General features: G+C 30.4%; 1 protein-coding gene across 1 annotated transcript; it reads left to right on the top strand.

The window, feature by feature from the left end:
• The first annotated feature begins 5,061 nt into the window (after positions 1–5,061).
• Positions 5,062–6,408, top strand: LOC148311822 (dopamine receptor 2-like). The gene has a single exon (XM_088278272.1). It carries the CDS (start codon positions 5,062–5,064, stop codon positions 6,406–6,408), a length of 1,347 nt encoding a protein of 448 aa, XP_088134398.1.
• The last annotated feature ends 20,123 nt before the right edge of the window (positions 6,409–26,531 follow it).

Below are 26,531 nucleotides of genomic sequence, written 5' to 3'. Positions count from 1 at the left end.
TAAATCAAAAAAATTGATTTTTCAGGAGAACGTTTTTAATGTTTAAAAATATATCACAAATTATTAAAAATAAATATCAAGCAACTTATTGAACTTTTAACTGTGCAACAGATCTTTTTAGGTTAAACAGGAAGGTTTTTTCTCCATTTGAAACATAACTAGTTTACATAAAAAATAATAATTAAACAATACCTTTTCTCCAAAATGCAAAAACAACACTTTCTACCCTGTAGCGGGTAAATATCAAGTTAAAAATATGCCTCTTTTGCTGGGATATAGTACATTTTCTGGCCATTCCGAAGACATGCACAACTGAAAATCGACGATTTTTTATTTATGACGTTCTTGAAAGGAGTGAGCGAAATGTCACAACATTTTGAGTGTGTCTAAATTTGTTTTCAAATCTGGGTTTCTCCAGAATCTTTTGAGGTAAATTAAAGGCGCAATTCAATTAGAGGGCTTAATTTAGATAATAAAAAAACAGTAATGGTATACTTATTAATAAAATGATTTATATGATATCAATCAGCACACAAAGGGGTCCTGGTTCCAATCCTAATGTATGGAAGTGAAGCATAAAGCTGGAACAGAAGGATGAAAGTTGACTCAATGCAGTGTATTAAGATGGTTTAGACGTATGGAAAAAATGAGTGAGGAAATAACGATAAAAAATATGAGGCAAATGTGCACAATTGAAAAAGGAGCAAAGGAAAACCAAGAAAAACTTTAATTGATCAGGTTTGTCAAATTCTTGAAAGCGGTCAGGTCAGGAGTTGAAATAATAGGTTGATATGTTTAATGACATGCATGAATGCGAAAAAGGCGAAGAATGTTTGCAAACACAGAGTATTTATTGATTTGGCATTTAATTTGTAGAACGCCATTTTAATTTATGAATTATTTTTTTTAACCATTCACTGATTTTTTTGAGTCTATTAAGTTGTATTTTATTTTTTTTTAAATACATAAATATTATTTAATCTGTGTAAACGCTCGCATGATGCGTTATTAAAAAAGTAATAATTTTAAATACAGTTTTACCAATATTTATAAATTCTTAAAAAATAATATTACCAATAATTTTATTCAGTTCAAAAACATTAATTCTCTCACAAATTGCCATGTCAATAGATTCTTCCTTTCCCAGAAAATAAATATTAGTGTACGCACCTACATCCCCCATTACTATTGTTGTCTCCCATAAATTATTACTGCACATGTTAAAACTATCACTCGGGTACCTAGAATTGTAAAGCTATATAAGGACCGTCAGTCCACTTAATCTTCACACTCGTTTGAAAATGCCATAACTAGGCGAAACAATGGTCATAATACTAATTTTTATTGTTTTTTTTTTTAAATAAAATACAAATTGGTTGACTCAAAAAATCTGTGTTTGATTTAAAAAATGAATACATAAAAGACAGAGTAGTTTGGCATTCTATTCTCTCTACCTTGCAAGGAAGCGGCTAGATGGTAAGTTAGTTATATTATTTATTGATTCGGCATTAACTTTGTTGAATGACATGATTATTTTAATAAAAATTAAACACTTGAATAATCCACATAATTGAGTTTTATTTTTATTTACGACCCGTTTCGAAAACGACAATTGTTTTCATCTTCTGGTACAAATTAAAACTAACGAATAAAAATATATTTAGGTGTATATATAGGTTAATAAATATAGGTAGGGAAGAACAACATTTTTTGTAAAATACGTCACCATTATTATCAATGTTTCCTTTTACAAAAAATGTTGTTCCTTAACCCCCTACCTGTATTTATTAACCTATATATACACCTAAATATATTTTTATTCGTTAGTTTTAATTTGTACCAGAAGATGAAAACAACTGTCGTTTTCGAAACTAGTCGTAAATAAATATAAAACTCAATTAAGTGGATTATTCAAGTGTTTAATTTTTATTACAGTAAGTTAGTTAGTTATATAAAATCAGTAACGCATATAGGTACAAGCTTCATTGTGCTCGGAATGTGGAAAATATACATTCCATAGTGATTAATAAAAAGCTATAAAATTATTTGGATTTCTGTACTTACATAGATATCATAGGCTACAGTAATGTGACGTCAGACACGTCCCGAATACAATTTACATAGGAACGTGATATTTGGGTTTTTCCAGCGGGTGTGTACATTACTTGAAGTTTGAACTAGTATTTGGTATTAGGAACTTCGTCATGCGTTATCACGAATCCGGCTATCCGATAAAAGAGGATATGTCCAATATTTTACTGAATTGTTAGGGCGTATGTGCACTACACGGAATTTTACCGTCCGTCGCTTCAGTTAGCGTGATAAAACGATGATTGGCTTGAATTGGCTTGTGCTTTTGTCCATCTTTCTTCGGATCGGTGCTTTTGATCGGTGCGTGAACACGTTGCGCGTAAATTTGATCACGCTAAACTGTCGTTGTCGCTTTTATTTTTCAAAAATGGACTGCCGGACGGTAAAATTCCGGGTAGTGCACAAGCCCCCTTACTTAATGAATAATGATGTATGAGGAGATTCATGAATATGGAAGAGACGAAGAATGTTTGCAAAGACTGAGTGGTTTGGCATTCTATTCATTCTGCCTACCCCACCGTGAAGCGGCGTGATGGTTATTTAGTTAGTTAATTACATGTAATTATCAATTTTTATTAATATTCGGTTGATCGAATACGACTCCATTTACCTTGTGTAGTGGCAAGAACGTTTATCTACTGTGCTGCAGGTCTAGGTTTAATTCCCAGCGGAGTCAAAATATATTTTTTAAATTTTTTATATTTTTAAAATACTTTGAAGGTGTCCAAATTTTTGTTCACACATTCTGGATTTTGCTCCTTTTAGGAGTTATGTATCGAGATTTTATTTTCTTATTGATATGGTAACAAAAATGAAGAAGAAAATGGTTATTTTAAGAATTTAAATGAGACACTATTAGGGTCTATTTACTTATATTTTTTCTAAGCGGCAGAGGCCAAGATTGTTTGTAAAGACATATTGGAGTTGCGCTCAATTCTCTCTGCCTACCTCTGCGGTAAGTGGCGTGATGGTTAGTTAGTTTAATTTTTTTATTCGGAAACATCTAAGTTAAACATCTAAGTTGTAGTTGGAAAAAGGAGCAGAGGAAGACCGAGAAAAACTTGGCCCGATCAGGTATGCCAAATACTTGAAAGCGGTCAGGTTAGGAGTCAAAACAATCGGCGAGTATGTACGAGGAGATGCATGAACGTGGAAGAGGCGAAGAATGTTTGCAAAGACAGAGTGGTGTGGCATTCTATTCTCTCTGCCTACCTGTTAGTTAGTTAGTTAGTTAACATCTAAGTTAACTTTATAACAGATAAGACCATTTGTACAAGGTATGTGCTTTATACTGCCATTCCATACAAGTCAAAAGCTCAATCCAATTAATCTGTAATATTTCAAAATAATTTAAATCCGGTAATTTGCCCTGAACTTGGATTAGAGGAAGCGAGCTCAGTGTGGGGCGGTGTTTATGAAACTTGGTAATACGTTAAGTTTCCGTAAGATCGAATAAGTTCATAATACAAGTTAAGTAATCCACTTAACCAGTTTTTGACGTTCGGCAAGAAGTGACGCATGCGGAAAGTTATACTATAATATTTTAAGGGCATAAATAAGTTATGCTTTAATGCGCTGATTCGCAAAAATTGGCCACCTAGCCAAGTTAAAGTCGTTAACTTGCATTATATTTTGAATTATAATTTCACTTTGTAAATACTACTGGTTATTAACTTTTATAATGGACAGCTGTTTCGATGCATTCCTAATCTTTTTAAACACCGTTTATGAAGCGAAGTCTTAATTTTAGAGTTTTGTGCTTGAGACACTGAAAAGTGGGGATGTTTCTTGCATTTTTCATTTTTATTTTATTATTATTGAGATTTATTATCATTGGGAAAATAGACGATAGGGGGGAGGCTTTAGTCATTGTTAAACTGTTAATAATGGGTTTATTATTATTTATATTTTAATGAATTTCTATTATTTAAAAATTTTGTAGTTTAAACTTTTTGTATGAATTATTTTTAGGATGAAAACGTTATTTTTATTTAATTTATGATCATTATGTGTTAAATGGTTGGTGAATTCTGAAAATTATTAATTCTTAAACATAATTCATGTTCCACACAAATATATTTATACATAAAACACATTTGAGATTAAATTTTACCAAACAAAATTATTTGGTAATAGGATGTAAAAAAAGTTTACTTTTCCTCGTACAATTATGTTTTAACAAATTATTATTTCTTAAATTTGATATAATAAATATAATATTAATAAAACCCTAATCCACACCCCAATGGTACATAGGGCACTGCGTTATATAAACGCAGTGTTATCTTGATCGTTTACACATGAAGGAAAGGTGATCAGCCCTCCGCTTCAGGTACCAGTCCAGGGTAATGTTGAATAAATATTACAGTGAAAAAACAACTTATATTTATTTTACCCCCCTTGGGAATCGAACCCGGGACCTCCAGAACGGTAGCTGAGCGTGCTGACCATTACACTACGGAGGCGGACAAAATTTAATATGGTAAAAAAAAAAAAAAATCACGCGTCAATGAAACTTAAAATCGATAGATATTTTTGCAAAATTATATTTTATAATAATAATAAAAAATATATATAATGAGGAAAATAATAAGGAAAATAATTTATGAACTTCATAATATCATAAGCTTTTAAGAAACTTTATTAGCTCTTTCAGAATAACTTAATAGTCCAACGTTATAGGTTTATAAATGAAAAAACGTTTTGAATAATAAGCTAGAAAGTTAATGATTTTTTGTTTGCTTTCAGATACGCTCAGTGTGGATACAAATTAAGATAGACGGTTTCGCCGACATTGATATCGCAATGGCACCAAAAAGTGAAAAAGCGTACAAATGTGAGCCTGTATTTGCTAAAGTGGTTGTCACGTCAAAGCAAACATATAAAATTTATCCCACGTGGGTTACATAAAAGGCTTAAAGAATGATAAATTGCGGGCAAGCACGTGAATGAATTAAAAACAACGGCGACATGAATTCAACAACGGAGCCATTCCACTTTTTGGACCAGGGCCAGCTGGACTCGCCAAGAGATAATGATCTCTATTATTCTTTCGATTCGTTCGCCGAAGGTTACAAGGGCCCTCCTGACTATACAGCGGGAACCCCTGAAACAATTTTTAACCTACTGGATACTGCAACTTCTTTCGATAATTGGACATACAATATCACAGACCAAACCAACACCTCAAACCCTGTAGTTGACCAATGGGAAATTTACGTCAGACTTGTCCAAGATAGAGCCGCGCTAGTATGCTTTCTTTTACTGTTTTCATTGACAACCGTCTTTGGTAACATGCTAGTCATATTGGCTGTCATCAGAGAGCGATATCTTCACACCGCGACAAATTATTTTGTCACATCGTTAGCTGTTGCAGACTGCTTGGTAGGGCTCGTCGTAATGCCATTTTCGGCACTATACGAAGTTCTAGAGCACATGTGGTTCTTCGGAATGGACTGGTGCGACGTTTGGAGGTCTCTAGATGTTTTATTTAGTACAGCTTCAATACTTAATTTGTGCGTCATATCTCTGGACAGATATTGGGCTATCACAGACCCGATGACGTATCCCATGCGGATGAGTGGTAGAAGAGCGGCGTTCCTGATCGCTGCTGTGTGGGTGTGTTCCGGCACTATATCATTTCCGGCGATAGCTTGGTGGAGAGCAGTAAGAACGGAAGACGTACCAGACTATAAATGTCCTTTCACGGAACATTTAGGGTACCTCGTTTTCTCCTCGACAATTTCGTTTTACCTTCCGCTCTTTGTGATGGTGTTCACTTACTACAGAATATACAGAGCGGCTATGATACAAACGAGGTCTCTGAAGATGGGCACTAAGCAGGTGATGAGGGCTTCGGGTGAACTTGAACTAACGCTGAGGATACACAGAGGAGGAACGACGAGAGAAAGACCAGGGACTATTTATCACTCAAACACGGCTAATTCAACTCCAGAAGAGCATTCCGATTTGCACGAGCCACTGACTGCTCTGCAGAATAATGGTTTATCTAGGACTGCCTCTAATAGAATAATGAACACTACGCACTCCAAGAATCTACCGAAAAACTTTTCACTCAGTCGTAAGTTGGCAAAATTTGCCAAGGAGAAGAAGGCGGCCAAAACTTTGGGGATAGTGATGGGTGTGTTTATAGTGTGTTGGTTGCCGTTTTTCGTTGTGAACCTTCTGTCGGGGTTTTGTATGCAGTGCATAGCTCACGAAGAGATAGTGAGTGTCATAGTCACGTGGCTTGGCTGGATTAATTCATCAATGAATCCGGTCATCTACGCTTGTTGGAGCAGAGACTTCAGGCGGTAAGTTTTACAGATTTATTTATTTTTGTAATTCAAATCACAGGACGTAATGCAAACATATGAGTAAAAATAGTAAATACGCGATTAAATAATAATCAAAACCTATAACTCATAAGAGACAAAGTAGAATTTAGACAAACATTGTTACCCAAAAATACGAGAAAATAATTACGTACCTAGAGAAAATTCAACTGTAAGGAAGCTAACAAAGTTTCGAAACTAGTTGGATCAAAATTTCTGATATCAAATAGTTTATAATTGTAGTCGTATTCAATCTGATAGATCTAAGAAATAATATCCTAATAAAATATTGATTTGCAATAGACCTTTCATCTTTGCAGAGACCCGAGAATTCGGTTAAAACTTTTCCAATTATTTCGTGAAAATTCGTAGTCGATCCGATAAATTTGTAATTTTAAGATGGCAAGGTTTGGTAAGTGTGTCATGTTTATTATTTGTCTTGCAAAAACTTCATTGTAACTATAATCAAACCGCTTTAGTGCCATACATTTTCGATGGAGCTATTTAGAAGCGCGAACGCGCTCTTCGTCATTAAAACGGTTAGAATATTCAATCCCCAATGTTGTTCTTATCACACACCCTTATGAGAAAACAGGCTTTTGAGATGTTTAATATTTTTATTTAATCCACATACATTTTAAAGCTAATTCAATAACAAAATACTGCATATCGTTTTCATACAGGAGAAAGTGACCAAGTGTATATATATATATATATATATATATATATATATATATATATATATATATATATATATATATATATATATGTATATATTTATATATATATATATATATATATATATATATATATATATATATATATATATATATATATATATATATATATATATATATATATATATATATATATACATATATACATAGAATATATTTTTATATCAATATATACATATATGTATATATGTATATTTTAATATAAAAATAACTTAGTAAAGTTAATAAAGTAAAATAAACTTAATAAAGTTGTAGATAATAAGAATTAGCTAAAATTAAGTTTTAGAAATTTAAAATATTAAGTATTTTGAGATTATATATTTTTACTGAAGTTATTTAGCTAGAGTAAAATGAACAATTTCAAAATATCATCTTGTCTTATCTGAGTAAAAGTAAAATAATGAAAGAATGTAATCTTGTAGCGGGAGATTATAAGGGAAGTCTCCCTCTTCGGTGAATAGTTCAGGCTTTGTAGCTACTGTGTATCCCCTCGCCCGAACAATGATACACCTTAACATTATTGGAAGGAGCTCTGGCTGTTGTCATATAAATAGCTCAGGACGCTGGCTGCTCTAAATCTGAGCGGATTTCGTACTCCATTGAGCACAACTAATTCAGCGGCATTCAGCTGTAATTTTATAGCGTCTTTTGTAAAACAGAGAAATAGCGCGGACGGAGTAGTCTTCTTGTGACAATTTAATTAAACCCTTCCTTTTGCCCTCCGCTCTTCCCACTATGCAGATATTCCTTCATTATTGTTACCGAATTAATTTCAAGCATCCGCCAATGATCGAAGGGTTGGGATAATCCGAGGACTAGAAAGAAATATATTGTTTATTGATTTACAACATTTTGATTGTGTTCAAATACTTGTTCACAAAATATGGATTATCTCTAATTACAGGAGATGATCCAGATTTTGAGTTTTTGGTAAGGGAAGGGTAATTAACTATGAGAATTTTAATGTTTTAGAATTTAGTACATAATCCCTGATGATTACAATGATCTTGTCGAAACCGGTTGGATAAAGTTAAAAATAGATTGAAACAAAGTTGTTTTATTTTATAAACAAATCTTTTATATTTAGAAATAACATTCCTTAAATTAATAACCACATTAAATATAATTACTATTTGATTCGACAATACTGATTAAATTAGATTTATCACCCTCCATTTTAGACCTCTCCCACTCTTTTCAACCTACATAATTCTCACCAATTTTGGCTAACATCCTTAGTTAATATGGAGATTTCGGCCTTTAGTGTATGTTGATTTTTGGATCGACCAAAAACGCATGTGATTAACATTTTGAGTAGTTGTAGGTACGGTTGTGTGAACAGTGTCATGGTAGTGAGGTGTGGTATTTTTTGCATGCTTATGTAGTGATTGTCCTGACGATGAGGCGGGTACGTCCCGAAAACTGAGGGCAAAAATCTCGTTGAGTGGTTACATACTTACATTTTTGTAAAAAAATTAACTAAAAAGAAAATTTAATTATCATGTCCAACATGAAAAGACACATTGTTTCATTTCACAGCCGCAAGATGTTACGCAAAAATAATTAGTTCACGACGAAATTTGCGGCGCTGAGTTAATTAACTTTGGGCCAAATTTACAAGAAAGCATCAGTTACACTTTCAGAAAAAGTTTTCAGGAAAAATGTGACATAAAGTTTGTAATATCAGTGTCTGAAACGGTTGAGGAAAAATGTTTCAAAATGTAAGTGGGGTTAAGCTATGAAATATCGGAATGAAAACCATTATGCCATCGTAAACTGATGAAGTTTCTCACTTTGAGTGTTTATGGAATGTTGTTACAAATTCCCTATAGGCCAGGGACGGTGAACCTAAAAAGGCTCAAAACAGCCTGAGTGTCAATTTTTTTTCAATTTAATAAAATGTCGTGTGCCACATACAATAGAAATAAAAATGCATCAAGTGTTTGTGTAAATTCAAATTTTTAAATTAAAAAATAAAATATTAACGCATCGAAAAAAATAATTAAGTACTTATTAATGGCAAAATAAAAGAAATAATTAAAAAACATACCTAATCAAAAAATGTTGAAACGTGCGGGAAGTATTAAAAAAAACGATTTATTTATGCATGAATGTCGTTATATCCTTCGTTTCTGACGTTTGCGAAACTCTTGATGAACGAAGAAAACATACAAGGCTATTTAAATATGTTTTGAAATTTTTTGTACTATTTCTTAAACGTTTTAGATTTTTTGTAAAATTAATTTTTTTTTCCTCATTCGCATGCCACGCAAAATCGTCTGGCGTACCACCCATGGTACGCATGCCATGGGTTCGCCATCCCAGCTATAGGCCATTCGATATCGCAGGCAAAACGAAACAGAATATTTAAAATTATGAACTTTGTACAGCTCGAGTTATCCGCGACTCCATGCTTTTATTCGAGGCAGTAAGTATTATTAATCAATGGAAATTTCAATAGGATTACTTGGAGTGTATTTTCTCGATCGGTATTGATGAAATGCTTTCAGAGTTCGCGGTACAACAAGTGAACAAAACGCCATTCAGTGGCAATCATCACAGCGATAATAATTACGTTACATAAATATTAATACCCGAAACAATAAACGTTTCCAGAGCTTTCAATTTATTTTATTCGTTCACAGCTGCTACAAGCTCAATAATATAAATCGTATTTTCAATATTAAATATTATTACTCTTTGGTAGATTTGCATAAAAATTTCGTAGTATTTTGTGTGATTTGGCATTTAAATTGTGGAACATGTGGACATGTTGATAACCAACAATTAAAAACATTTTATTTTTAATTATCTGGTGATGAAAACATATTTTCGAAAATAGACTTGTAAAATATAATAACTGGTATAATAAAAGGGTTTTATTAACAATTTGTCCGCCTCCGTGGTGTAATGGTCAGCGTGTTTAGCTACTATGCTGAAGGTCCCAGGTTCGATTCCCAAGGGGGGGGGGGTGAGAAAAAATATTAGTGATTTTACACTCTAATATTTATTTGATATTACTCTGAACTGGTCCCCGAAGCGCAGGAGTGATCACCTTGCCTTCATATAATTAACGTTTAAGATAATATTGCGATATGATTGCGTCAATAAGATGCAGTGCCTTATGCACCATTGAGTGCGGATAAGGGTTAGAATAATTGATAATAATTTCGGAATAATTTACGAATATCACGACACTTCAGTAATATCTCAACACGATGAAGAAGAATATGGAAGTCGGGGCATTTAATGATTTATGACTTTTCATCGGCCATTTGAGGTTTAAGTGATCACTTTATACGGTGTATAATGGCATTTACTATTGTACCCATAGTTGACAACCAAACTCTTTTTTTTTAAATTTAGACATTATCAAGTACTGATAATGTTTGCGTTTGACATTAGTGTTTAAAAATGTTTTAATAAGACAAAACGCGTCACATATTATCATAAATATGTTAATAATGGTAGAATTCAATCCAATAACCGTGTTTCAATTTTTAATATATAAATATGTAAATAATGGTAGAATTCAATCCAATAACGTGTTTCAATTTTTAATATATAATATTACTCAACAGTTAAAAAAGGAATTCTACCTTCTGTCTGCAGTTACAATAAATGTGTTAATAGGTATTTATCACGATATTTTAATTTTAAAACTTTTAAAATAAAACCAAAAAGTGATGAATCAATTATAACTATAAGAGTATTAATGTGACATTGACGGATAAATGGCGAGGGATTTGAACTTTTCTGAAAGAAGGCGAATTTGAGCTTAAATCCATATTATCTAACGTGAAACAGTCCGGCTTCTTTTTATATGGCACATAAGATAGATCACTTCACTTCAGTATTGAAGCAATCAAATCAGGAAGCTTCATCCCTTAGGAGACATTTGTATGTTGATTAAGCTTTCCGCAAGGACTACATTTTCGCAGAAACTTGTTTTTAACACCTACGTCGCAAATGTGGCTCCAATTCAACACTCACTATGTACCTACCCTATATTGTTAGTAGTGGATATATAACGAAATTTTCTTATTCAAGGCGTATCATAAAACAAATGAATTATTTCAAGGTACTTACTATATTTATTAAATTTAATTTTACTTGGTAAATACCAATATTATTAAAAATGTTTTGTGATACGTGTTTCGAAAAATTGTGGTATTTATCAATATTTTTTTTTGAATAAAAGATTTAATAGATATTATCCCAATGTGTCTGCCGAGTAAATCAATGAAAGTAGTACTTTTGTATTAATAATAACTCAGACCACAAAGAATAAACCAACTTACAAGTAGGAATAAGCCATAAAACGTATAAAGTTAATAAATAATAATAATAAAACCCTTATCCGCACCCCAATGGTGCATAGGGCACTGCTTCATATAAACGCAGTGTTATCTCGATCGTTTACACATGAAGGAAAGGTGATCAGCCCTCCACTTCAGGTACCAGTCCAGGGTAATATTGAATAAATATTATAGTGAAAAAAACACTTATATTTATTTGACCCCCCCTGGGAATCGAACCCGGGACCTCCAGAACGGCAGCCGAGCATGCTGACCATTACACTACTGAGGCGGACAGTTAAAGTTAGTAAAAGTGGACATTATGTAATTCCAAAAAAACGAGTAATACTCGAAGAAAGAAAAGATTTTTAATATAAATAATATTTGAAGAAATTACTTTGAGGACCTTGGGACCCAGTTATTACGATATATTTTTCTCTCAGTTTTCCAAATCTAAGAAAGTTTTGAAAAGTTTCTCACAAACTGATAGCACCTTGCAACTAGGCCAAAGCAATACAATTATATATTTTCGAAATATATTCACAACTTTTGCTCTTTTCAAAAGGTAGTTAAACTTGGCACAGATTGTGCCCTTTTATATTACTTAAGGGATCATGCATTGAGTGTTAGTTGGTGTATCCAACAAGGCGCGGAGAAAGTATAGATGTTCCTTGGGAAGGAAATAATTGTTTACAAAACTAATCCCAACTTATAAAGAGATAAGTTTCCTAGTTTACACCGAATCAGACAATATCACATGTGTGATATCGTACGTTATTTCTTCATGTACTATTTTATTTGTTCTTTTAAACATTTTTTGGTAATAATTTTATAAAAAACACGATGATTTTTATTTAAAAATAAATCAATTGTGTAAAATCCCTTTTTAGAGTTATTTATATAAATGCGACTAGTTTTAGGAACTACAGATATTCTCATCAACTGATGAAAATACAAACTTATGTTTGGTTTGTTAGTTGAGTCAGTTACTTACACATTCATATTTCAAAATGTATAAAATTCGAGTATATTAACACTATCGAGTATATATTAACACTATCGTGTAAGTCTAAGTAATGTAGGCAATTTAATTTCCTTGGAATTACATAACATTATTACGTATTACGTGAAGAGATACAGTAGATATTAGAAAATGATATTTAGTTAGACCTATCACCGTCTGTACTTTATTATTTTAACAAGTTAATCCATTTTCAAATGATTTTGCATATTCCGAACCTATGAATTACAACTTTGAAAAATAAAATTGAGTTAGCAGTTTACCCGTGTACACCTAGGTCTACCTAATGCTAATTGTATAATGTAAGAATAACGTCGACAGTATAATACAGATTCAGGGCAAAGAAACATTTTAACAAAATATTTGCATTCATACGACTTATTATGAAAAAAAATATTAAAAAGTTCTTAACATATTAAGTGGTAAATTTAAAAAAAAAACCTAACCTATCCTTACCTAACTTACATTACCCGGCCAGTGTTGGGTAGACCTAGGTATACATGGGTAAACTTGAATTTCCAATTTATTTTTGTCAATTTTTTAACATTGCTGACGGAACTGGATAATATGTACATATACCAATGCTAATTCCAAAATAAAAGTGATATTTGAAACTATCTTTGAATGATTTGATGACGGAGTTAAAATTTTAACAATATTTCAAAAGTTTGTGTTTTTACAAAATAGTGTTTCGTAAATATCCTAAAAATTCTTACTATTCGAAGGTAGATTATTCAAACATAAAATTTTAATAATAATATTTACAAAAATACTTCAATTTCACACTATTTGTGTGAGCTTAAGCGGCTCATTATTAGAAATAGGTATAAAATTGTGGTAGAGTGGATTCGAACCGAGAAACTATAACTCAAGAGTCCGCGGCACAAACCACGGCACCACAACCCGCAACAGTAACATTTTATTCAATTTATTTCGGCTATTGTTAATCTAAATGTAAAATGATTCGGCATGTGTATTCCGAACTCATGAAATACTTAGAACAAAAAGTTTCTTTTTGTATGTATAATACTTGAGGAAGTATTCTCGGCAAAGAAGTTTCTGGAACAGGAGTTTTATACTAAGTTTGTTAAAGATATAATATTTTACCCTTGTGTCTGGAAAAACTTACTGAAAATGATAGTATTTCTTCGTTTTTCTTCCTTTGTGTACAAAATTCATTATTAGCGTATACACATAAAAATATAACACGTGTGTAAAAATGAAGATCACAATTGGCGTAAAATGATTTAATCTTTTTCGTTTTTTTTAACCAAAATATCCTCGCGTACCTCAAGGATCTTGTAAGCATTTAACAGTGTCCAAAAACTAGTACGAGTACGGGAATGCGATCCGAGTGTCCAAGCTATTATTTTTTATTTCCCTTCCAACTGTGAAATTCTTATCTTTACACTGCGTCGTATCGATTTGTACCAGTCCAGGGTGATATTCAATAAATATGAGAGTGAAAATCTAAAATGTTTACTTTAACTATCCTAAAAATCGAACTGAAAACCTTAAGCTCGATAGTCAAACACACTTACCACTTACTTTGGAGGCAGACTTTTACACAGTTTGCAAAAGACATACTTAAAAAAAAAAAATTACATTAAATTTATTACAGATTATCATATAAATAAATAAATCAGAAAAAAACATATTTGACATTTTTTCCGAAGCATTATCGATATTAACTTAGAATTTTTTTTTGTTTTTAATTAATTTTTTATGCCTCGACTTAGTGATGTTCATTTTTATTTGTAAAAAAATAATTGTATTAAACTCGTAAAATCATAATGCTTGTTTTTAATTTTTGATATTTCTGAATTTGTACTTTCCACTTACTTCAAAATATAGAAATTAAATATTGTGTCGTATTTTTTAAAATTTGCTTGTTCAATTCAAACTTTTCGTAAAATATAAAATTCAATTAAAATTTAAGAAAATGTTTTTTCTTCTTTTTAAACAATAAGAATATCAAGTCTTTCTCATGATTGTAATTAAAATGGCGTTTATTTAGGTATAAAAATACCCCTGAGTTAAAAGCAATAAATAACATATTAAAGGTAAACACCTTTCTTAACAGTGTATTTTTAAAAACTGCGATATTGACATTAAGGATTTCGCCTTATTTTCACCCTGGAAAATAGCTCGAAGGCAAATTGAATATAAATTACGCTTCGGAAAGAAAAATTGGAAAAACCAAGAGGGTTTATTTGCCTGTGCGGTTACCAAGTTTTCCAATACCATCGGATATTATTTTCCCACAGTTAAAAACCAATAAAATAAAACCCACGAGAATTTTAAATAAGGAGATTAAATATTTAAATAATTTTCCCCAGTAATAAGAGATAAGATGGTTTTATGATATTTTACGTTCAAACAAGCGTGGTTTTTCTTACATTTCAAAATCCATTTAATGGAAATAAAAAATAAATAAAAAACAAACGTAAGTCTATAAAAAAAGAGTCTTTAGGCGTACAAAATTAATGGAAACTGAATTAACGGAGACTTCACAATTTTTTATTTTTTTATTAAATGTGTTCACACACACACATACTATATAGTTAATATACATATATCACAAATTTTGTATATTTCACATATTTTGACATTCTTATAACATTAATATTAACTATTGATACTTTCTTTCAAATGTAAATTTTCGGCATCATCAGTAAAATATATTTTGTTGTTGTTTACAATAACCGAAACATAAATGAAATGTATTGTACGATTTTTCCCAATTTTATTTATTTCTCATACTAGAAGACGCCCGAAAACGTGATTAATAATTTTTATTCATATTATTTAGATATAATATTGAATTATTCAATATTACCCTGGATTACCAGGGCTGATCACCCTTCCTTCGTGTAACGATCAAGATAACACTGCGTTTAAATGATGCAGGGCCCTATGCACCGTCGGGGTTCGGATAAGGGTTTGAAGGAGATATAATATTCAATGACGCCTTTTTGGCGTTTCTCTTGTATGTGATTATAATCCAGGATTCGGACCTCACATACTAATAAAAGAGTTTCTGCTTAATAAAAAGCTCCTTTTCACCTCACCAATAGATGTCTCTTGTGAAGTTCCAGTGATTCAAAAACAATTTTTTAAAATTGGTTCATAGAACTTCCAAGAATTTGAGTAGTGTGGTTGTCAAAAATGATATGAAATATAACTCCTATAATTGGAGATAATCCAGATTTGTGAACAAGTATTTGAACACACTAAAAATGTTGAAAATTTTTATCAAATTTAAAATTTGAACTGTTATTTTATTATGAATATTTTAAGTGTGTTTAAATCTTTATCACAAACTCAAATTTATGATAAAGATTTTGGATACAATATTTTTTTTATAAAACTGCACTTAAGCTATGAAGGGTAGTTAATTCAATCCTTTCATGACGCTTCTCGTGCCTCATTTTTTTGTTATTTAATCAACATGGCTATCTGCTTCACTGGAGCATTTGGTATTCAGATTGTCTTGTCTTATACAGCCCCTTGTTAGAGAAGGGGGTGGTCTGAGAGGTGGCGACTTTACTATAAAAGGCTCCATTAACGAGTGCTGAAAGGCTACCAATGGGCGGCACTGCTCTCCGTCGGTGGATGGCTTTAGAACATAAGAGATGTGCGGATGTAAAGAAATGTTTTGAAGTGTGTAAATGATGTGTGTAAAGTGTGTAAATGATGTGTGAATTTAATGTGTGTAAAGAAATGTTTTCCTCTAATTTTTAAATTCGAATGTGAAACAACCATGTAAGGGAGAAAATCCGAGATGGTCACGTTACGTCCGTTTTAAGTTGGACTAGATAAACTAGAGCAGTGGTTCTTATCCGTGTTGAAGGTACCGAACCCCACCAGTTTCATATGCCCGTTCACGAACCCTTAATTGGAAAAATGTATTGTTAGATTGATCTTTTCCTCTTAAATAATATACTAGATCTATTGGATAAATAAATATATATCCTATGTCGTATCATTTTTCATACTATTTGATATATTCTTTTCATATAATATACTAGATCTATTGGATAAATCAATATGTCGTACAATTAGAACTACTATTATTATAGTAGAACTCCACCGACAAGACACACAAGGTGGCTTGGTGGGTCTCTGCAAAAAAAAATGTTCCAAATATGTATAAATTGTGATTTAAATAAATGTTTATAAAAAAAAAAAATAAGTCGGGTGTGTATTTTGACCTCCGCCGAATCCAGGAGATTGACTCACCAAACCCCTGGGGTTCCATCGAACCCAGGTTAAGAACAACTGAACTAGAGTGTCGTTTCCTTGTTTTACAGAGCATCGTCAGTATTTTGAGTCTAATATTAAAGACGTATTTTATTTTATTTTAAACTTGTAATAACTTGTAAGTTAACAATAAAAGTGAGACTTTGCTATAATTGTGTGTCAAAATATCAGGTCATGTGATGTATGGAGAAGATTTGCAGCTTAGGATGTAAATCTGCTTCTATGTAGTTTTTTTTATGGTGTATCTGTTTAATATCTAATATTTTGTACAAAAGAAGTGAAAAAAGAAATTTGTTTTAATTGTTGTATTAATTTTTAAATCAAACACAGATTTTTTGAGCCTACTAAGTTGTATTTTATTTAAAAAAACACATAAAAATTAATATTGTGATAATTGTTTCACCTAGTTTTTAAACGATTGTTTGAAAATGCCATAACTAGGTGAAACAATTGTCACAATAGTAATTTTTATGTGTTTTTTCAATAAAATACAACATAGTAGATTAAAAAATCTGTGTTTGATTTAAAAATTAATACAAAAATAAAAATGGAATTCTACAAATTAAACGCCAAATCAGTAAATAATGAAATTCGTGAAATTTTATTTTGTCTTTTGGATATATGTACATCAGCAATAAAAAAACGATAGTACTCGAATGTTCTTTAGGGCTAAATCTTATAAAACCATTTTACTAATTCGTTCTACTTATTTCTAATATCTAATACTCAAACAACTCAAACAATTATTATAAGAATTTTAAAGTATTATTTCAAGTCAGCCAAATGAGCCATTTCCTGCGTTCCATTTCTTTCCGCACCGAGACTAGGATCACGGGATTACGAGACGCCTTTAAGCGGTTTTTTCTCATTTGTCAACGAGCACGTATTTTTACGTAAATATATATGTGACGTACATACATATTATATTGACTCGTGTGTAAGTGGCATGTGGGTACCTCGTAGGAGGGTATGTCCACAAATACATTTTGCGGTACGAGTAAAGCAAAGCTGTAAAATTGTATGCAATTAACGAAACCAAAAGGTTCCATATATCTAAGTAAAGTCTAGAATATAAATATGTAATTTCCCTCTCCAAGCAAAAGAGCTTACTCTGTACTTTGAAGAGGTACAGCGTAACTAGTAAAAGCTTAACATGGAAATGTCTTGAAAATGACTTAAATTCAAACATGTTTATTAACTTTATATATTTTTGAAATCATATTTATTAGTTGCCGAAGAAAATTCTCCTTACCCATTATGTATAAGGATTTATAGCATATTCAGTGTAAATGTCTGAAAAATAAAAGTAAATGCGTATAATTAATAGTAAATTAATAAGGTTGATCTCTAAAAACAATTCAATACATACAATATAAAACAAAAGATATAATGAATGAAATATTTCATATCAATCAAAATTTGTCATAGTTTATTTTTTATTTTTTTATTTTTTTATTTGTATACATTTATTTAAATCACAGTTTTTACACATTTAGAACATTTTTTTGCAGAGGACCCACCGAGTCACATTTATTTGTCTTATTAGTTTTGTCATATTTTCTAAATTACTTTACTACATAAAAAATTTCAAAATATATTTTAAATGTCTCAAAACACTAAGTTAGAACATTTCGCTTCTGTTACGAGCGCGCATTTATTTTTAAATAAAGAAAATCTCCCCCAAAACAGAAATATTAAACGGAAATAAAATTGTCCTCTTCCCTTATTTAAAATGGAAAAATGTCGGCGGGAAAAGGTTTGGCGAATGGAGTCTTTAAAAGAGACAAAAATCTACGGACTAAAGGTTTACCAGGCTTTTATTTAGTTAGGCTTTTGAGGTTTACTGAAAAGGCCCGGAATGAAGCAGTCACGTATTCCGCACCAGTCGACTAAGAAATCATTAGACCAGTTACTGCTAAACGATTTTACTCCAGCCTCATAATTACGTTTTGTTTATTTAAGGAAATTAAGAAAACGGTCTGTTTAAAAGTGATAAATGAAACCAAAATGAACCCGTTTAAATTTGATAAATATCTTTAGCCAATGGTTTATTTTTAAACTTTTTTTTTTAAATTCTTACCCCCATTTACACCCGTTGTTCATAGCTTGGGTTGACCCTTGTTAATTATATCATGGTAAGGTGATCAAGTGGCAAGTCCTAAGCTACAGATTCATAACATTTTGATTTGATTGATTTTTAAAGCCACTCGTATATGTAGTTGGATTTAGTATCAACATTTTGAGTGTGTCAAAATACTTGTTCACAAATTTGGATTATCTCAAATTATAGAAGTTATTTTTCATATTATTTTTTGACATATCATGAAAGATGAAAAAGAATATGGAAGTCTGGGCATTCACGGGGATGACTACCGTCATAGGCTAGTTTAAGTGATCACTTTACACGCCTGTAACATTCACCAATTCCACCCATTATTGACTAAAATTGTTGAAAGTTCTATAAACATATAAGTATGAACCAATTTTGAAACATTGTTCTTGAATCACTAGAACTTCACTAGAATTAATGAACTTCACTTTTCATTTCACCAATAGATGTCTCTAATGGTGTAAAGTGATCACTCAAACCAGTCTATGACGGTCGTCAACCTGTGAATGCCTAGGCCTTCATATTCTTCTTCATCTTTGATAAGATGTCAAAAAATAATATGGATTTATTATCTCTTCTATTCCATATTACTCAATGTGATAAAATACTTGAAATGTAACAATTTATTTGACAAGTGTTTAAAAAAATAAGTAATAAGGTATTAAGTATGATTAAAGGTCGACATGACCAAACAAACATAGTTTATTCGATTGGAACGATTTATAGATATAACATATTCAGTGTACTCGTATTAATAAGCACTTACGATTATGTACATAATTTTCCGTAAACGTTTCTCAATGAAAGTGGTTATCTTTTGTCAACAAGTCAAAAACACGTCAACCTATTTGAGTTTTTTTTAACCTTATTCGGTATTCATCCAACAACAAGACGCAGTAAAAACTTACGAACGACGAAAGTGGAAAAAAATCACGGTAAATCTCACATCTGATGGGTGTTCAGGGGCAATTCCACGGGGATTGGATTCGGGAATCGAGAGCAAATCCAATAATGTACATTGTCGATTCTGGTATAAAATCATCACTGAGCCAGGTAGCTCGTCCAATCTGATGTATTATTTGTCAGTGGTGTAGTCGAAGAATATTTATTTATTTAAAAATAAAATCTATAATAATAAAATAAAGTGACGTTTTTGGAAGTTTCAATCGCGCATTTTTCAGAATTAAAAGAAGCTACTAATATATTCACGAAAAAATGTCAATCGGATTTTAGAAATACGCGAATATTGTAATAAAATCATTTTAAGGCTATCGTGAAACGGTTTTAAGTAAAGTGGATGTGTTGTACAAGTGGGTATTTTTAGTAATTTTACATTAAATAATGTTTATTTTGTTTAATTTATTTTCTCCATCAATAAGTCTAATTTTTTATTTGAGTCAGCAAGTCTATTTATCTATTTGTGGTAAATAACATTTTTTAATGTATTTTTATACGTGTGCGATGAATTTCGTATCATTGTTGAATACTGTTTTATTATTTTTTTTTAATAATTCAGTCATTAAAAATAATGCTGTACTTACTTATTGTATATAAGGATGGCTTTTTGGTATAATTTATCAAAAAAATTAATGTCATTCAAGTTTCCATTACTAAAAACAATTCAATACTTCTGTTCTTTTGACTCTAGCTTAAAAAAAGTGAAGAAAGATCATACATTAAAGAAAATTTTGAAAATATTAAAATTCAACATATCTTTATTGAAAAAAATTCGATCAAAGAATTTCCGTAAATATATTTTCCAAAACTTAACACTGCCGGGGATTTCCCATACCTGTGAAGACAATGTATTTCAGCCCCTGCAATTTTCTTATCTTGGGACATAGTTCATGGGAGATATCGATCACCATGATAATATTACCATAATTGAGAAGACATTGGATCACAATATCACAGCATTAAATTAGTTCAGGAATGCATATTATAATAATATTATGTATTTCAACAGGTTTCGGAAAATTTCTCTTTTAACTTAAAACGTATTTTAATCTTATTAAGATGTATTATTCACGTTATTTATCAATAAAAAGGTTTCGATTATAGTACAGATACGTAATTGCTTTATCTATTATATTAATTTTAATTAAATTCATGTAATTGAATTTTACATGAATAAAATCAATCATAAAAATAAAGGCATTGTATTTTATTATCTTATAAAATCTAGCGATTAACACAAACGAAATAAACTGATTTTATTGTTACTTTAAGTACTCAGAAAAACCATTTCATAATTCGATTACCAACTCAGAAAAGCACAATAAATATTTTAATTTCTTTACCATTTTGTTTTACTTATGTGGGTGTCGCCAAAACGGCTAGAATCTGATCGACATAAACAATTATTCAAAACCCATTTATTTGGCTTACTAAACTTATAAAAAAATCACTCCCCCAACGACGCGGCCGACTGAAGAGAATTAAAGATTCATTCTAGAGGCATCCATTTATTTTTCTACAGTCGTAATTTGTTTCCTACCACTCAATCAGATAATCGATAAATTACTTAACCGCTTCTTTCCTAATCATTGTAATTAGACTTTAGTCGGATATAAAAGACGTTTATTGTTATTTTTCGATTCGCAGACTGTATTTTTTTTCTTCATAATTTTCTTGAGGGGGACAAGGATAGTTTCAAATTTAAGCTTCAGAAATAAAAATAATAATTTTAAATAGTTGATACAACGCCATTTTTATAAAACATTGCCTGAAGAGTGCTACGCTGTGATATTATATGACACATTGCTTTTTCTTTAACAAAACAATAATCAAAATCTACTTTTAGATTTCTTTGCTGAAAACTCTCTTTTGGATACAGAGCATTTATTACCTAGTTAATTCCGTCGCAACTGTTAAGGTCCAATAACTATTGAACGCATTTTAATTATATTAAAATATAAAGCAAGATAGAATTTCAAAGAATTATTTAGAATAATTAGTACTTCTCTTTATAAGCAAGTTTTAACCCGGGGATATATTTAAGATTTTAGTGCAACAAATAACGTTCATACCAATATACAAAATTTCAGGATTAATGTATAAATATTAAAATTAATTTTTAATTAATGTTTTACTTAGTAAATACCACTATTTCTTAAAATCTACTGTGACACGTGTTTCGATGCATTCCGCATCATTTTCAAACACCGTATACATACACCGTAAACCGTATACGGTGTTTGAAAATGATGCGGAATGCATCGAAACACGTGTCACAGTAGATTTGAAGAAATAGTGGTATTTACTATGTAAAACATTAATTGAAAATGGATATATTTTACCACAAAGTGACTGCCGAATCAATTAATGAAATTATTAAAATTAAGTGTGATGTTAAAATATTTAATTTATGCAAATAGTCTAAGTGTTTATTTTATATATTGCAAAAAACAAAATGCATAAAAATGGCGACAACTTTTAAGAATTATAATAATAATAATAAAACCCTTATCCGCACCCCAATGGTGCATAGGGCACTGTGTCATATAAACGCAGTGTTATCTTGATCGTTTACACATGAAGAAAAGGTGATCAGCCCTCCGCTTCAGGTACCAGTCCATGGTAATATCGAATAAATATTACAGTGAAAAAAATCACTTATATTTATTTTACCCCCCTTGGGAATTGAACCCGGGACCTCCAAAACGGTAGCCGAGCGTGCTGACCATTACACTACGGAGGCGGACGTTTAAGAATTATATAACTTATTATTAGTAATATATAAATGTCACTATAAAAAGTATTTGTCAATCCTTTAAGAAGATAAAGTATTTTCATTATTGATTGAGCAGTCATCTTTTCATTTTTAATTTATTTTTTACTTGGTAAATATTACTATTTATCAAAATCTATTGTGTGTTTTTCATAACACTGTAATATGATGTGGAATGCATCAAAACACGTGTCACAATTAATGGTAAGAAAAACCACGTTTTACACATAAATTAAAAATGGAAGACATTTTTTTTAAGATATTTAAAGTATTTGGATCAATGTTTTGTTCTGACAAAACTTTCACTAGTTTTTAATCGTTGTTGTTTTAGATGTGAAGCTTTATATCCTGAACTAGATACTAGACAAAATAATAAGGGCCACTTTTAATAGGATAAATGCTATGCTATGAAGTTATTTTTGCTATGTAGCTATTTTTAGTGAGAACATAATGTACTCTATTTCAGAACTCATTATCCAAGGTGTTTATTTAACGATCTGACGTCAGAACGCAATTCGGCGTATTAAAAATGGATAGGGATGTTACCGCGGAATGAGACCAACGTAGGAAGTTCTGATATTAGTGTAAAGAAAAAGGTAGCGTAAATTTTACGACTCTGCCTACGCAGCTATTTAGAGCAACAAGATTTTTATATTATTTCAAAATGAAAAGTATCAAGATCCTTGATTTTTTTACAACATCGGTTGAAAAAATACGTTTTTTATTATTGTTATTATTTATTCTATCTAGTGCACAAATTTTCATCTGATGGTTGCGTTATCTGCCAAAATTCCACACCTATCAAAATTATAACTAATATATCAAAGAAATAATACAAATATTTACATTTAAAAAATGCAATATGGATTTTCGCTAATTGACAGAATGGTAAACGTTACATCAGTGTATAAAATGATCACTTAGGCCTACCAAATGTCAAATTGTAAGCCCTGGAATGTTTAGATTTCCATCTTTTTTTGTTTAAACAAAAAACTATAGATGCTTTGTCTAAATTGAAATACTTATGTATGAAAAAAATTGTTAAGAATTTCGGTTTTTTCTACATATAGCTTTGATGCATGAATCACTGTTTTTTTTATTTTATTTTATATCATATTGCTATCATATTGCTCACTCCTTTCAACGTCATATGTCAAAAACTTGATTTTTCAGGAGATCGTTTTTAAAGTTTAAATTTAATAAAACGTATTAAAAACAAATATCAAGCTACTTATTGAACTTTTTACTGTGCAACAGATCTATTTAGGTAAAACCTGAAGATTTTTTCTCCATTTGAAAAATATTAAGGATATTTACAAAATTAATTGAACAATACCGTTTATTTAAAATGCAAAAACAACACTTTCTGCCATGTAGCGGGAAAATATTAAGTTAAAAATATGATACCTTTGCTGGGATATAGTACATTTTCTGGGCATTCCGAAAACTTGCACCACTGAAAATTTACGATTTTTGATTTATCACGTTCTTGAAAGGAGTGAGCGATATATCATTAAAAATGTTTTTTTTGTTGCAAATATATATTTGTGATCCATTAGTTTTAATTATTAAGTTATATCCTTTCAAAATTCATGCCACATTACCTCATTTAAGGCTCAGTAAAGATCACACATGCAACAACTAGTTTTATTGAAATAAAATATTGACATTTCATCAATCATTCAATAGTATTTAACGAGCAAATGTATGATAATTTTCAATAAAATATTTGATCCACGTTATTATACCCAAGAAGTTGTGGCGGGGGAGATTGTAACCCTATTATTAGATCCAACCCCAACTGGAGATTAGGAGCACTGACATGCCCGGACCCACCCTTACAATATCCTGAGGCGGAATACCAGGCAAACTTTTGCTACTCTTATACTTGAGACACCTAAACAAGACCCATGTCCACTGTCTACTCCTTATCAAAATAATCATTTCCCAAACCTCAAGTTTTACCAGATGAAGGCAGGGTTATGTAATACAATTTATTGATTTATTTATCGTTTTTTTTACTTTATTGTTAAAAAAAGATAATGATTTAAATATAAAAAGAAATGTAAAACTATTTTCCGACCATATTTATTTCTGACCTGATTTGTTTTGAGAATTTAAAGATTAAAAAAAAAACAAAAATTCCCATCAACTGGCAAAAATACAAACCGTTTGAAAAATATACAGTGTTTCACCTGATGAAAAGAACATCTGCGTCTGTTCTTGTGTTTATATTGAATAAAATAATCGTTTATTTATTGTAAACTCAAAAAAAAAAATATATACATTAACATAATTTTGGAAAAGGTTTTTTATTTCGATAGCTTACATGTAAAGTAAAATGATTACAAATATCAGTAATAGCTACAATGATTTCAATTAACAAAAAATGTTATATATTTCTCATGAATAGATTTTCAAAAATGTATTCGCACTCGTTAAACGAAAATTGGGATTGATGGGTGTAAAATTTCAACACCAATGAATGGAAAACACAAACCATTGTTTACTTTGTTTTATCCAAAGAAAAAAAAGGATTTTGTTGAAACGTTTTCAATAGAATGTGAAAAGAATTCGATTCAAAAATAAATTTTAAACAAAGCACTGAATAAAAACCTTTTAAAAAAAAATTATTGACAAAACAAAGTGTAAATTCTCTCGTAGTAAATAGTATTCAGACGTATTCAAATAATTTACGAGAAAGAAATATTATTTTGTCAATAAGTTCTCTATTACATGAATTATTTTAACAACTGTAATCATTCAAAAGTAGTAGTCAGACGTATGACTTTGAATTAAAAATGTATGTGTTTAGATTTTTTAATATTTTATTTCGTATAATATGTGAACTTCAATTTCAAACGGAAACAGTAATTTTAAATTTACGTCTATTTTGAAAAATGATCCCCATATTTTCTATCCGCAATATTAACTTCCCTGAAAATGTATTAAATGAAGAAGTAATGCTAAGCTTTCTAACGCAATAAACATATTTATTAATATTGATTTAGCTCATATTTTAGCTTAAGAATGAAGAATTTATTTTTTCATGTAACATTATTCATTAATAATATTAATTGAAATAATAAATCATTTTAATGACAATGATTATTATTTAAAAATTGTTAATTATTTAACCAAATAATAAATAATTTAAGTATACTTTTGTAGAAATCCTGTAGAAAAAGGTACAGTAAAATAACAAATATTTTCCCTATAATATTTATAGATTCATTCATCCATTTAATGTCCAGTTTTATGGTTCAATGCAAACTGAAGAGTCCCACGAGGAAAACATTTCACAAAGTAAAATACAAGAGAACAATGGTTCTCTAAAGACGGATGATTTTTTTTTAAATGAGTTCATAAAAACCAAAGTATTTATATATTTCAAACATATAAATATTCTGTTTGATCATTATGTTTTGTAATTTTCCAAATGGTTTATTAATTTTTATATTATTTCGAGAAATAAAAATACTTTGTGTTCTGATCCACTCACATTTTTACTAACCAACTAGTTTTGGCAACAACCTGTTGCCCTCTTCAGGGTTTAATTTATTACTAAATTAATAATACTAATAAATTTAAGTAGAGTAATAAAGTAAACCCTGAAGAGGGCAACAGGTTGTTGCCGAAACTAGTTGGTTAATAAAAATATGAGTGGATCAGAACACAAAGTATTTTTATTTCTCGAAATAATATATCAATATGATCCACATATATATATATTCTCTCACTTTTTCCACTTAAATTAAAATATAGAAATTAAAATATTAAAAATAACAAATAAAAAACATTGACAAACAAAAAAAGTTGTATCATACACACACTCTTGATTGTTGCTCCAAATGGTTTCTTCTAATCTATTTAAAATTCATTATTTAGCACAGATTTTAAAATGGTTTCTTGCTTAAAATAATATTTCTCGGATGACTAAATTGTAT

This window comes from Brachycentrus maculatus, unplaced genomic scaffold (genome assembly GCF_059751285.1).
Source record: "Brachycentrus maculatus isolate JH-2025_06_01 unplaced genomic scaffold, ASM5975128v1 h1tg000055l, whole genome shotgun sequence".
NCBI lineage: Eukaryota > Metazoa > Arthropoda > Insecta > Trichoptera > Brachycentridae > Brachycentrus > Brachycentrus maculatus.
This window is presented reverse-complemented; position numbering and strand designations above follow the sequence as displayed.

Bases quoted from the DNA above. Each gene is read 5' to 3' on its own strand.
- LOC148311822 (XM_088278272.1), top strand. From the start codon at position 5,062: ATGAATTCAACAACGGAGCCATTCCACTTTTTGGACCAGGGCCAGCTG.